This window comes from Lotus japonicus, chromosome 5 (assembly GCF_012489685.1).
Source record: "Lotus japonicus ecotype B-129 chromosome 5, LjGifu_v1.2".
In the NCBI taxonomy this organism is placed as follows: Eukaryota; Viridiplantae; Streptophyta; class Magnoliopsida; order Fabales; family Fabaceae; genus Lotus; species Lotus japonicus.
The window spans coordinates 61,514,532-61,528,755 of NC_080045.1; the positions used below are offsets into that span (position 1 = coordinate 61,514,532).

At 36.1% G+C, this 14,224-nt stretch overlaps 2 protein-coding genes across 3 annotated transcripts; one reads left to right on the forward strand and one right to left on the reverse strand.

Annotated features, from left to right (window-relative positions):
• Nucleotides 1-786: 786 nt before the first annotated feature.
• On the forward strand, nucleotides 787-8,321 carry LOC130716954 (mitogen-activated protein kinase kinase kinase YODA-like). Its single transcript, XM_057567020.1, has 12 exons — nucleotides 787-1,028; nucleotides 1,917-2,671; nucleotides 2,801-3,541; nucleotides 3,646-3,733; nucleotides 3,840-3,902; nucleotides 4,184-4,344; nucleotides 4,459-4,534; nucleotides 5,439-5,498; nucleotides 5,586-5,693; nucleotides 6,142-6,381; nucleotides 7,058-7,149; nucleotides 7,261-8,321. The coding sequence occupies exons 2-12, from the start codon at nucleotides 2,118-2,120 to the stop codon at nucleotides 7,778-7,780; spliced, it is 2,703 nt and encodes a 900-aa protein (XP_057423003.1). The 5' UTR covers nucleotides 787-1,028; nucleotides 1,917-2,117; the 3' UTR covers nucleotides 7,781-8,321.
• A 788-nt stretch (nucleotides 8,322-9,109) lies between these two features.
• Nucleotides 9,110-14,224, reverse strand: LOC130717989 (short-chain dehydrogenase TIC 32, chloroplastic). 2 transcript variants are annotated; one of them, XM_057568415.1, is made up of 8 exons: nucleotides 14,009-14,224; nucleotides 13,035-13,266; nucleotides 12,770-12,849; nucleotides 12,289-12,442; nucleotides 11,556-11,634; nucleotides 10,872-10,956; nucleotides 10,213-10,259; nucleotides 9,110-9,578 (listed from the first exon to the last, which is right to left on the reverse strand). In XM_057568415.1, exons 1-8 carry the CDS (start codon nucleotides 14,112-14,114, stop codon nucleotides 9,420-9,422), a joined length of 942 nt encoding a protein of 313 aa, XP_057424398.1. In that variant the 5' UTR covers nucleotides 14,115-14,224; the 3' UTR covers nucleotides 9,110-9,419. The 2 variants fall into 2 exon arrangements, with proteins under 2 accessions (XP_057424398.1, XP_057424397.1); XM_057568414.1 differs by having other exon boundaries at nucleotides 10,213-10,280.

Sequence of the window (14,224 nt, forward strand, 5' to 3'; positions counted from 1 at the left end):
TAATTTATATATATACCTTAGAGAATATTATAATAAATCTAAAGATCGTTTCACGCTTGCCGAAACATTTTAATACTAGTACTATGTATGTATGATAGCAGCTCAAATCATAAAGCATCATCATCTTTGTTGTTGAAAACTGCTTAATGTTACTTTAAAATATCACCAACCATGCCAACTATCACCACCACTACCACCTATTCTAGTTGATACCATGGCTTGAACTTTGAAGGAATCAAATCCAAAAGCCAAATCCATGGAATGGAAGGTGAATATAACATTCTTTTTTGGGTGAGACTATATTACATATTTTGATTCCTTTCAAAAATTGAAAACTTATTATTCTTAAAAAACATAAAAAAATAAAAAAAATTCTTGTCGTTTTCTTTTCTAAGAAAAAATAAGAACATGTTTTTTTTCTTAAAAAAATAAGAACCTGATTTATTTTTGATGCATCGAGAAAAATAAAACAAGCAAAACTACACCCTTAGAGTATCCGGAGGATTAACAGGATAACCCGATCAGGTGATCGAATCTTCAAGAACCGTGAACGCGAATTGAGAAAAAACACTCAGCTCACAATCATCTCGGCAAGACAATTTGTCGGATCATTAGCTTAAAAATATTAAGTTTATTAAAAATAATTAAAACAAACTAACTATATATATATGTGAAGGGTCCTTCCAATAATTTAGAAGTGTTCAATCAATTCAATGTGGTATATAATTAGCAATTATTATTTATAATAATTTAATTATTTTTTATTGATAAGAATCAACACTCGTTAAGACAGAGACCCCTTCTTCACTCTCTCTCTCTTTCCTTCTGTACGCGATCTCTTTCACTGACTTTCAATTGCGAATATTTCCAGCACAAATCACTACCAAGTTCATCTCTTTCCTCGCATTTCGGGTCCTTCAGCTCTTTCTTGCGGACCTACGAACGTTTCATGAGAGATTTTCATTCAGATTTGAGCTGAAAATTTCACAGTCGGGGTCAGTTCAGATCAACGGAGTTGATTAATTGAAGTAAGTTTCCGACTTTCTACCATTTTTGGATACCCTTTTGCTTGATTTCATTGCATGATGAGCTTTTTTGTTGATTTCGCTGCTTTTCTTGCTCAATTACATGTTAGTGGATCTGTGTTTTGGTTTGGTTGTTTTTAGTAATGAGTTGGTAGTTTAGCTTGGGATCCTGTGAAGTTTGGTGGAGTTAGAGAAAGTGAATTTGAAAATTTGAATTTTTATTCTAATATTTTTCTGGGTATGTGGGAATCTAGGTATTGAATTACACAAATTTTGATTGCCAGCTGGGTTTATGTTGTTTTGATGATCTGGAATTCTATTTGGTTTCATGCCACCTTCTGGTTAGACTTTGGAGTTAGGATGTGTAAATTTTGCTTTGAAGTTGGAAAATAAGGAAATTTGAGCTGATGGAAAGTATTGAATGATCCTGTTGTTGAAGTTATCCAAGTTTTCAGAATTTTACAATCTACATAGGGGACATGTGTAAGCAATGGATGTCATGTTGCACCAATTTGTACCTAGTAGTATGGTTAGAGGTTGGTGTTAAAGTCTTGCTAGTGATTGATATACCTTATTGAGAATTTGAGATTTGAGCTTGGAGAGTGGGGAACAAGTATTGAATAGCTGATGAAGTGGAGTTGTTTAAATTAGAATACTTAGTTTATTACTAGTCATGTTTGATCATGTTTATGCTGTCTCTTTGAAATCATTCAATTGTTAGCTTCTTCTACTAGAACAACTTTCTGGAGTTTATCACTGACAGAGTGACAGTCTTATGATAGGCTTACTGATTTAAGAGTCGATATATATGCATGCAGTATTGCAGTGTAGATTTTGGACGGAATATGCATCTTTTACTGATTGAATGTACACCTTTTTTCTCTGATGCAGGTCTTTTCAGAGTAATTTTCAATAACTGATTCCTCTCACGCTAAAGTTCAGAATTTGTGAATATACTATTTTTGAAGGTTTATGGCTGGATCGTCGCTTTTATAACTCCGTCTACGGATGTCAAATGATAGGTTTTTCAAACTATTATCAAGATCCTTTTGAGAAACTTGTTAGCCACTTCTCAATATATAAAGTACAAATATGCCTTCATGGGGGGTAAAATCATCATCAAAAGAAACCAAGAAGAAAGCAAGTAAGGAAAGTTTTATTGACACATTGCAGCGAAAATTTAGAAGTCTATCTGAAGGTAAACTAAGTATTATATATGGAGGATCTCGTAGACATTGCAATGACACAATTTCTGAGAAGGGGGATCGTTCTCCGACTGAGTCAAGATCTACTTCACCTTCCAGAGTGGGAAGGTGTCAAAGTTTTGCTGCAAGGCCTCTTTCTCAGCCACTTCCACTTCCTGGTCTCCACCCTTCAAATGTAGGCCGAGTAGATTCCGAAATTAGCATATCATCAAAGTCAAGACCGGAAAAGGGCTCCAAGCCATCATTGTTTCTTCCGCTTCCAGCACCTGGATGCATACGTTGGAAACCTAACCCTGGAGATTTGGAGGGAGATATGGTCAATGCTTCAGTCTTTAGCGATTGCTCCGCTGATAGTGATGAGCCAGTAGAGTCACGCAATCGTAGTCCTCTCGCACCTGACTCTGATACTGGAACTAAAACTGCTGCTGGCAGTCCTTCCGGGTAGCTTCCTCAAACCATGCTTCCAGATTGTGCATGTTGTTACATATGCATGTCTTGGTTATTTGTGATTGATTGTATTAGAGATAAATATATCTTCTACTTTACTCAAAAGTTGCCCTTTTTTTGAAGCTTGATGCTCAAGGATCAATCGTCTGCTGTTTCCCAACTGAATTCAAGAGAAGTAAAAGACTCGACTAACATTCTAAGTAATCATGTTTCTTCTACTTCACCAAGACGGAGGCCTTTACGCAACCATGTTCCAAATCTTCAGGTTCCTCCTCATGGTACCTTCTATAGTGCTCCTGACAGTTCCTTGTCAAGTCCATCAAGAAGTCCATTGAGGGCATTTGGCACAGATCAGGTGTTGAACTCTGCGTTTTGGGCTGGGAAGCCATATCAAGAGGTCAACTTAGCTGGGTCGGGGCATTGCTCTAGTCCAGGATCTGGTCACAATTCTGGGCATAATTCAATGGGAGGGGACATGTCAGGACCCTTATTTTGGCAACCTAGCAGGGGTAGCCCTGAGTATTCTCCAGTACCTAGTCCCAGAATGACAAGCCCTGGTCCAAGCTCTAGAATTCAGAGTGGAGCTGTCACACCTATTCATCCTAGAGCTGGGGGAACAACACCCACTGAATCACAGACTGGACGGATTGATGATGGAAAACAACAGAGTCATCGTTTGCCCCTTCCTCCTTTATCAGTTACCAATTCCTCACCGTTCTCTCATTCTAATTCTGCAGCAACATCTCCGTCTATGCCAAGAAGTCCAGCTAGAACAGATAATCCAATGAGCCCTGGGTCACGTTGGAAAAAAGGAAAACTGCTTGGCAGGGGCACATTTGGACATGTCTATCTTGGCTTCAATAGGTATGTACTTTAGTTAAAATGTTCTTAATTTCACTATGAATCCCTTTTTTCATCATTTCGATATTTGCATCTTATATTATTTGGTTTAAATTTTTTACTTTTAGTGAGAGTGGTGAAATGTGTGCAATGAAGGAGGTCACTCTGTTTTCAGATGATGCCAAGTCTGCGGAAAGTGCTAAGCAATTAATGCAGGTATGTAATTTCATATTTTTTAGGTACAGGCGTACAGCATTATAGTCTCTAGTCCTGTTTTAAATTTAACACAGCTTTGAAAATCTAACCTCAAAATTACTTGCAGGAAATCCATTTATTAAGCCGTTTAAGGCATCCAAATATTGTGCAGTATCATGGTTCTGAAACAGTAAGCTCTCTCCTTCATTTCCATTTCCAAAACTCATTCTGGGAAGAAAAGTCAGCATTCTAATTCTGAAATTTATATTTACTGCCTGTGAGTGATTTGTTTCAGGTTTCATTCTAGACTGGCTGTCCATTTCAAATAAATGCATGATTATCTAGTTACAATAGCATTAGTTGCTTGTGGTTTACCTAAGAAGTACCGACATAGTAGTAGAAACTAGAAATTTCTCAGCAATATGTTTTTCTAGTCTACTTATAGAAGCTTCTGAATCATCCCTTGAACAGGTAGATGACAAGCTTTACATATATCTTGAGTATGTATCTGGAGGCTCCATACATAAACTTCTTCAAGAATATGGGCAATTTGGTGAACTAGCTATTCGTAGTTATACTCAACAAATATTGTCCGGCCTTGCTTATTTACATGCTAAAAATACTCTCCACAGGTGAACTAAGTCATTAATAATTTCAATGCTCTAGCTTTTTCTGCTGCCAAACTATGATTTCTTTTTTTTGAACTTTCGATATGTGTATCTCTGAAATTGCTTTTAATTGAAAAGGGACATTAAAGGAGCAAATATACTAGTAGATCCGAATGGTAAAGTCAAGTTGGCAGACTTTGGCATGGCAAAACATGTAAGTTTAGGGATAATGATGATCCCGTATCCATAATGTCTGCATATAAGCAAAATGAGTTTTTTGTTTGCTAGTTGCTATGAAAATTATTTTCTAATGCTTAGCGAAATTATGAATCTGGTTAAAAATTCAATAATTCACTAATCAAGAGTTGCTATTTCCTATTTGCTTAGACTGGAAACCCTTGCTGGTGCTTGTATTTTTTAATGTTTCTTATTATGTATCCAGTTTTTCCCCCATTGTTTTGGCAGACTTTGTATCCAACCCTAGCTGTACTTCACCTTCAGTTTCTTAATTTTTTAATAAAAAAATTAGTTGTTCATTCTGAGAAATATTCATGATTCTGGCTTCTTGGTAGCAAATGTATAGTTAAAATTGTTATAAAATGATGCAAACATGGAACTCTTTTCTTAGTGTGCAAAGAGAAATGATCAGAAATGAAAAAAAGGGTGTAAGAAGAAATTCAAGTTAATATTAAAATCGGATGTTTAATAAACACAAGTACTAAATGGAAAGCAATATTATTCCCAAGAAGGCACGAACCTCTTCTGAATCTCCTGTATGGAACTACTAAGTACTAACCTTTTGTAATGGTGATGATATGATTTACCTGTAGACCACATTCCATATTGTAAAAAAAATTCAACTAGCCCTGCTCTTACCTATTAACATGTGAAACTCCAACTTCATAGACGACTGGACATTATGTATCATAATCCATACAACATTAATGAAGACATTGAGTTCTTCTGGTTGTATTGAATGGACTATATTTTGTTTTCCGGTATAATTGTCACTTGAGGTTGCATATGCTTTCTCGATTTTCAAATTCTTAAATGATTTAATTAATTGCAACTCTATGATTTATCCTGTTTTCCCTACTTATACCTTATGTAATTTGCAGATAACAGGGCAATCGGGTCCATTGTCATTCAAAGGAAGCCCTTATTGGATGGCTCCTGAGGTTCTAAATTTTTTTTAGGTCCTGTTCTTTATATTTTAATTGCATCTTAGTTTTGTGACTCAGTATCTTTGCTTTCTGATGATTCAGATTATAAAGAACTCTAATGGATGCAGCCTTGCTGTGGATATATGGAGTCTTGGATGCACGGTTTTGGAAATGGCTACAACTAAGCCTCCTTGGTTTCAGTATGAAGGGGTTAGTAATTTATGTATCTGAGTTTTATATACTTATTTATTGTATCCTTTTTGTGTGTGTGTGTGTGTGTGACTATAGGGAATGTATCAAATGAGAGGACATTTTTTTATGAGAATGCAAGAGATAAATCTTGACCATTAGGTTCCACCATAAATGGTTAAGATTTAAACATGAAATCATGTAAATTTTCAAAAGTCATGTGACCATTAAATAAATTTTAATCTTGAACATCCATGTTTGGTTTGTATGGTCAAGATTTATCCCTCTCACTCTCATATAGAAAGTGCTTTCTCACTAGATACATCCCCTATACATATATACACACACATATCGATTGTAAATATTTTAAATTTACATAGGACTGATGATATTTCTTGTAGCAAAAACATGACCACCATATAAATTATGTTTTCTTATGGCTTGATGTATTTCCACATTACTTTAAAAGGTTGCTGCCATGTTCAAGATTGGTAATAGCAAGGAACTCCCAACTATTCCAGATCATCTCTCAAATGAAGGAAAAGATTTTGTTAGAAAATGTCTACAACGTAATCCACGTGACCGCCCTTCAGCTAGTGAATTATTGGACCACCCTTTCGTGAAATGTGCTGCACCTTTGGAGAGGTCTATTCTGGTTCCTGAAGCTTCAGACCCTGTTACCGGGACTATGCAGGGAACAAAAAATCTGGTACATAAGCTATTTCTAACACTGTCTAAAACTAATTTTATTTGTGTGATATATCCACATTATCATTGGAGTGTAGTTTGTTTTCTTTCATGCCATGTTGGTTTTGTATCAAATTGTCACATTGCTTTGGCAATCTGCTCTGCTTCATAATAAATGACTGATGGAATTTTTTCTTCTTCATGCTCTCACATTTCACTTGGTTGATTAATATTCTTGGTGTGTATACTGTGTAGGCTATTCATACTCTTGGAAATACATGAATGTATAATATTTTAATCTATCAGTCTGGAATATCGGGGTATTTGCATGATCTATAATCTCATCCCCTTTTCAATGTTTGTTATCGTGGAAATTGTCCTTGTATCAAACATGAATGATGCCGAAGGGGAAGACGGGACAGTATAAAGGTTCTAGGGTTTATAAATTGACTATGAATGATGCTGATGGGAAAGACTGGACAGTATAAAGGTTCTAGGGTTTATAAATTGACTACTTTTTCCATCAGGTCAGGTTAAATTTTATGCTGGAGCAAAGTATACAAATGAACTAGCTTCCAAATCTGAGACCATAGCAAATCTTTCTTGCACCAATGGATTAATCTATGTAGTTGTTTTCCGGTGATTTCTTAATCTATTTCCTCTTATAATAATTTCTTGCATCTTTGATCAATTTTCAGGGCATTGGACCAGGAAGAAATCTATCTGCCTTGGATTCAGATAAACTCTCCGTTCATTCTTCTAGGGTTTTGAGAAGTTATCCTCATGAAAGGTCTCTCTCTCTCTCTCTCTCTCACACACACACACACACACACACAGAAACATGCCAGCTAGGCTGCCGGCATTGCAAATGCTAATTTGAAATTGTGTCATTATTCTCCAGTGAAATCCACATTTCAAGGAATATATCTTGCCCTGTCTCTCCCATTGGAAGCCCACTTTTGACGTCAAGATCACCACAGCACATGAACGGTAGACTGTCTCCTTCTCCTATATCTAGCCCTCGGACCGCTTCTGGTGCTTCCACGCCTCTTACTGGTGGCAGCGGTGCCATACCATTTAGTAATAACTTAAAACAGCCAGTTTATTTTCAAGAGGGTCTTGGAAGCATCCCTAAGTCCTTGAATGGTGTCTACATTAATGGATCACCTCATCATGACTCAAATGTTGACATTTTTCGAGGAATGCAAATGGGGTCTCACATCACATCAGAACTTGCTTCCAGTGAAAATGATATTCTGGGTAAGCAGCTTGCTAGACCTCCTCATTCAGAGCCGTATGATTTTCAGTCAGTCTTGGCCAGTCGTGTCGGCCGGCAGCTGCTAGGGGAACATGTTAAGATTAATCCATCCCTTGATCTAAGTCCTAGATCGTCTTTGCTCCACCGGCCAAATGGTTTATGACATCCAAGAATTTCCAAGGCCACTTATCTGAGCAACTCTAGAAGTTTCTCAGAATGCCTTTTGATTACTCAGATCTATTCATTGTTATATTTGCAAGGATATAATTATACAATAAGGAGCCAAAGCACAAGAGAATCTGTGTAAATAAAATTGCATCCGAGAATCCTCCAGCATGGGGCACAGAAGTGCATTTGCATGGCTTCAAGATCGGGCTTGTGTGGCTCAAACCTTGCTTTTGAAGTGCTAAACAATGCCACTGCATGAAACTTTTTGACCTCTGTTTGTGCAGATCAAGTTATCAACTCAAGCAAATGCTCACTTGTTGGCAATGATGAACTTCTTGTATGTAGCATATTTTAGATAGTAGAAATGACAGAGTTCATGCAATGACACGCATCTTTTGGAACACCATATAGATGCCAAAAAACAAGAGTTAAATTGATACAAACTTGTAGACTATTTTTTTGGGAGGTAAGACATTGATGTACAGAAAAGATGGGAAATTGTATTGTGATTATGCCTTTATGCATCTCATGTTTAATTTCGAGCTCTTATGCATTATTGTCATTGTTTATTGACTCGACTACTGGACATGTTCTGTACATTATTATTCAACTGAAATCATTTTTGTGATCCTCTCATTGGGTTATACACGACTATGGAACAAATCTGGTGGGGAATTTATAAATACCCCATCCTCACTCACCCCAAGTTACACCACTTGCTAATGTAGTAATTTCCCAGACTACCTCTGGTTAAACCATGTTCCGGAAATTGAAATCCGGAACGCATTTTCTTGGTTAAACCATGTTCCGGAAATTGAAATCCGGAACGCATTTTCTTTTTTTGCGAACCGGAAACAAGAATTTGGTAGTGAAAATCAAGAAATGACTTCTTGATTCTTATTTTCTGTACACATTTTTGCATAATATAGTTCGTAAACTGAATTCTCCGGAATTGGTGACAAATAACTACCGGAGTTTCTAAAACCCGGTATTTAGAATTCAGTATAATGTTTTCACGTTAATTTTTCAATCCATAAATCTATATTTCTGGAATTGCGAAATCATTATACCAGAAATTAAAAAAAAAAATTAACCGGATTTTTAAATTTCTAGTATGATGTTATTAACATTACCAATTGAATTTACATTCCACAGGCTGCTCCTCCTGTGCTGGTTGCTCAATATGAACAGCTGCACACGCGCAGGATGCACTCAGTATGGTTTCCAATATATCTAGCTATGGTCCATTTGTTTCTCAATATGAAGTTGATAACTAGACACCTCCTTTTTCAGTTTTGGGCAGAAAAAACAAGAAGAGAGCATGTCACCAAAGAAGCACTTATATAGTTATGCAGTTTACATTATTCCTTACTTTCCTTATTATCAGTTTCCAATATTAGAGAATCTTGTGTGTATGAGATACTTGTGCTGAGGGATATTCCAAAGGCAAGCAAGAGTATTCTCACAATATATTTTTTTTGGTTACAGAGGAAAGATTCTCACAATATTATTTGACTATGTATTATAAATAATCACATAATCCAAAATAAGTTGCTGTAATATATGATTACTAGAATGGATTGATGCTTTTCATATACTATGGATGCCATCATCTCCATTAACTTTTGGGCATTCTACTTGATCAAATTCATGCTGAAATCCCAGAGTTTCTTGGCTAAATCAGCGTCAGTCCCATGTGGGGTTGTTTTGGACACATTACTGTCTGAAAAATACTTGCCACTAACTCCCTTCACCTCTGGATGCAATGCTACATAGCATGTCGTAGCCGCTCCCTGTATTAAGGCAAGGAAAGGATGCAAGGTCAGAAGAACCCCATAGTCACTATAAGGAACGTCTGAAATCTCTACTAGGTTATGCTTGTTGTAATTAAATATCTGCCCAAAATAATATTTTTAAGTACAAAGGCTTAATTACACTTTTAGTCCCTATAGTTTCAAAAATGTGTGGTGATTTTGGTCTCAAATTAAGTCCCTCTACTTTCAAAATTGAACAAATTTGGTCGAGATGTTAATTTGTCATCTAATAATTAACAAAGTTAATGTGAATCACCATTTTTTTACGTGAATGACAATTTGAAATGATTTAGTCACTTTCGACATAAAAAATTGTTATATATGTCAATTTTCTCCATTTATTTTTGAGTGACAAGTTAACGTATGGATCAAATTTGTTCAATTTTAAAAGCCAAGAGACTTAATTTGAGCAATTGAAACTATATGGACCAAAATCATGCCTTCCTAAAGAGGGGCACCAGAATTAAATAAACTAACAACCAATAATTGATTGACAACTCAGGGGCATTAGTATTCATAATCCAAAAAGGGGCACCAGAATAATAACCAAAATAACATCATCATGTCCCTGAAAACTCTAATTATAATCATAGGTCACACTGATTAAAATTACCTGCTGGACATTTTTCATCACCATTCTTCCAACCACATTAATTATACCTGCATTATTCAAACAGAAACCTAACCATAAAACTTAGCTACAATCATTATTTGCATGAGAAAGAAAAAAACTATAGACATGAGTAGATGTACCAATTAAATGCTATACATTACAAAGGCCTTCTTCGTGTGATCAAGGGAAGTAATGCATAAAACATTGATGCTATTCAACATGTCTGTAGACTGTACTCAATATTCAGAAGGATCAACCTGATATCGACTACAGGGGTTGGTTTCTAAACAATATTCAAGTACTAAATACAGAAGGATATATAACGCATAAAAGAATGTAAAAACAGCAGGTTTTTTTTATGGACCTTTGACATAACAGGCCAACAAAAATCAAGAAAAAAGAGGGCGGGGATAACTTTTATAGGGATTTATAGAATTCTTTTTTCTTTTATCCCCCACTCCCTTGATCTATTTATGAATTGGCGCTTATTGCATTGTGAAATCCACCAAAAGTTTTAGAAGACAATTAAAATGAAATAAACAAGATACCCTCCACATAATGACGGATACTGCAGAATACATTATTTAATATACCTCCCATGACTTAGGTGATCCCTAGGCAGAACATGAATTCATATGAATAGGACAAGAGGTAATTACCATTCACTGCACTATTATAACGGAAAAGATTGGTGGTAATTGTTCCTGGATGAAGAGAGTTTGCAGTAATATCCACCCCGTCTTCCTGATTAAGATGCAACAAGTAATATTATATATCAATTATCAAAGACTAACATGGACAAACCAAAGGCCATCTTTATTCTTTACACCCAAAACAAAGAGAAAGAAAGCCACCAGATGGGGGGGAAAGAATGGGAAAGAAAGGAAACAAAGATGCATACTCTGGGCACCCGAAGGGGGGTAAAATTTGAGCATTTTTTCAGAAACTAGAATTGAGAGGGCTAAAAACCCAGATGAAACTGACGACTAACATTAAAAAAAAAATTCTATACACCAATCAGACCTCATCTTCTCCACAAATACAGTGTGTTCCAATATATAGATAATTGAGACAATGAAGCAACTTTTTGTTTTTGTACTACTAGCAAGATTAAAGGGGCTAATAAGTGTGTAGTGCAGAGAGATCAATTGAAAACACAAATGTTAGTTAACTGTTTCTTATTAATTGGCCATATGTTAAGATAAACAAGAGATAGTAGTTGCAACTTATAGTGTCCTTCAATGGCAAGCACAAATGCTATATTATGGTATAAGAAAACTCTGCTAGTTAACTATTTCACTAGATAACTTGTAAATTACACCACTTTAGAGAAGTCAGCACACCTTGAGATGTTTTGTAAGTTCATTGGCATGTAAAATGTTAGCAAGCTTTGACTGCCCATATGCACGCCAGTTGTTGTAACTGTACACAAGGAAGCAAGCAAACATAATTAAATATGCGTATTGCGTAACACTTCTCCAGTTGACATATATTACAGGAACCACATTTCCATGCTTAATCATTCATGCAACTGGGTGAGCCAATTGTTTTAGCTGTAAACAAGGAAGCCAACATAATCACATATGCATAACACGTCTCCTTTGTCTCCATTGTTAACTTTTTATTAGAATAATGAGGCAACAAAGATCGTACTCTAGACCACTTAGTCATAGAGACCCTGATACCATGTCATGAACCAACTATCCAAAAGTTTAAGCTGTTGGGTGAAGACACATGAAGGGTTTTATAGGCAACAAAGATGTGCAGAAGAATATGTCTAGTTGTCTAAAACAAAAAATGTGCATCAAAATCCTGTCAGCAGGTTATTTTACAGAGACTTCAATCTTGCATCTTCTCTAATAATCCCAGGAAATCTGAGCACCCCAAAATACATATCATAATCACAAATTTCATATAGAGTAATATAATTTTATAATAAAACCAATATCATAGCTGATAGCCTATAATAAGAAAATTGAAGTTTCCAGCATAATTCTTCTCTTTCTCTCTCAATAGAAAAAAAAAGGAAAAAAAAAAATCCTGCTTAACTTGTGGTTTGAATATTGGACATATTACCTTGATTGGTCATTAATTTTGTCAAAACGGATTCCTTCCGAATATGCAAATCGGTGAGCTTCTGAGGAGACAATAACAATTCTTCCTTCTTTCTTACTTTCACGAGATGTTTTCTTCATAGTATCCAACAAAAGGTTTGTCAACAGAAAATGACCTGTGGAATCATAATAAATTAAAACAGAAGGATTTTATCTCCTCTCTCTATGTATTTAAAGAGCATAAAATAATCCGTTGATGATTTATACAAAATATCATCCAATTACCTAGGTTGAGTTGAGACAAATGTTGCACAAAGATTTTGTGTCACCCCCCCCCCCCCCCCAAAACACACACACACACACACACAAAATCCCCCCCCCCCTTCTCCAGAAAATTGAGAAACAACTCATGTCATAAAATATGAGTAAATTGAAGTAATATCACGATCAATAACACTCAGTTCATTGGACCAAGGAATAAAATAGCAACATTTATCACGCACCTAAGTGATTTGTGGCAAACTGCAGTTCATGGTTGTCTTTGGATAGCATGAAAGGGCATGCCATAATTCCAGCATTGTTTCTTACAATACAAATAAACAAACAAATCAGAAAACATTACTACTCCTGTGTTTCATGAGAGCTCATTTGGAACATAGACACACACAATAAGAGAGAATAACCAACTAACAACTTTACTAAAAGCCAAGGGATAAAATAGTGAAAATAAAATTGATAATGTGACCCATGTCATCTCCTTTTCCTTACATCAAAATGTTCAATGGAAGACCAGAGGATTTATACTCTGATGCAAACTTCTTGACAGACTCCATTGAACTGAGATCCAACTCCATGGCATCAACTTTAGCAGAGGGATTCTCCTTAAGTATTGTTTCTTTGACATCTTTACCAGCAGCTGTATTTCTCACGCCCATAATCACATGGACACCACGCTTAGCAAGAACACGTGTAGTCTCAGTGCCGATACCGCTGGATGCTCCTGTTAACAAAAGGTTACACTTCAAGAACTATTTATCATACAGCCAGTTGCAAGAATTCAATGTGGCAAGCATATATAATCAAGCAGAATACAAACAAATAATTAAGCAAATAAATCCTGATCATGCAAATAGAATGTCTGCAAACTTTGACATCTTGACATTAACATTGATTTCTGCTTTAACTAGAGATCACTCATTCACTCCTACTAATCGCGCAGTGATGCACAAGCTATGCCCGGTCAAAGTCTACGGTTTGTTGCATGATTGACTGACTTCTAGGGATACAATATTCTTGGGCTAAATCACATAGGGTCAACTACAAAAAGAACATCGCTTCGCCTTCAAGGTTTGAGCCTGTATAGATCTGATTCAAAGCTACATGGTGCTACTTCCCAATAACTTTATGCAACATAGAGCAATCAAAACGTGTATCAATCATCCTTACAAACTCACTGACAAGATGAACAAGTATTAAGGGTCAGAAACTTTTCTTCCTAGCTATAGAAAAAGCCGCTTTAATTCGTTCAGACAATTATTGATAGAACCGCATGGACAAAAAGATCTGAAATTTGAATCATACACTCTACTAGTACTTCATCTCTAGTGGGTATCATCTAATTCCTTAATATTCATATATTGAAAAAAAAAAACGATTTTGTTTGCATGGGGAGATACCCAATTGGGAAATATTGAGGAAGATCATAAGAAAAAAAATTCCAAGTTAACTGAAATAGTGGGGACCTGTGACAACGGCAGTGAGGCCAGTGCCATCGATTCCTTGAGTGACTTGTTCAGCTGTGGAAGATGAAGAGAACCCAGAAGGTCCTTTCTTGCTGAAGGGCCACATACTCTCTCTCTCTCTCTCTCTCTCTCTCTCTCTCTCTGTGTGTGTGTGTGTGTGTGTGTGTGTCACTCAATCACAAAGCAAGACACTGTGAGAGGACTGCAACTGAAACT

Excerpts from the sequence above, each read along its gene's own strand:
- LOC130717989 (XM_057568414.1), bottom strand. The coding sequence starts at position 14,114 with ATGTGGCCCTTCAGCAAGAAAGGACCTTCTGGGTTCTCTTCATCTTCC. Across the intron at positions 10,957-11,555 it reads AACTTACAAAACATCTCAAG|GAAGACGGGGTGGATATTAC; the intron begins GTGTGCTGACTT and ends CATCTTAATCAG. Across the intron at positions 10,281-10,871 it reads TTATAATAGTGCAGTGAATG|GTTTCTGTTTGAATAATGCA; the intron begins GTAATTACCTCT and ends TTTTATGGTTAG.
- LOC130716954 (XM_057567020.1), top strand. The coding sequence starts at position 2,118 with ATGCCTTCATGGGGGGTAAAATCATCATCAAAAGAAACCAAGAAGAAA. Across the intron at positions 2,672-2,800 it reads GCTGCTGGCAGTCCTTCCGG|CTTGATGCTCAAGGATCAAT; the intron begins GTAGCTTCCTCA and ends CTTTTTTTGAAG. Across the intron at positions 3,542-3,645 it reads GTCTATCTTGGCTTCAATAG|TGAGAGTGGTGAAATGTGTG; the intron begins GTATGTACTTTA and ends TTTTACTTTTAG.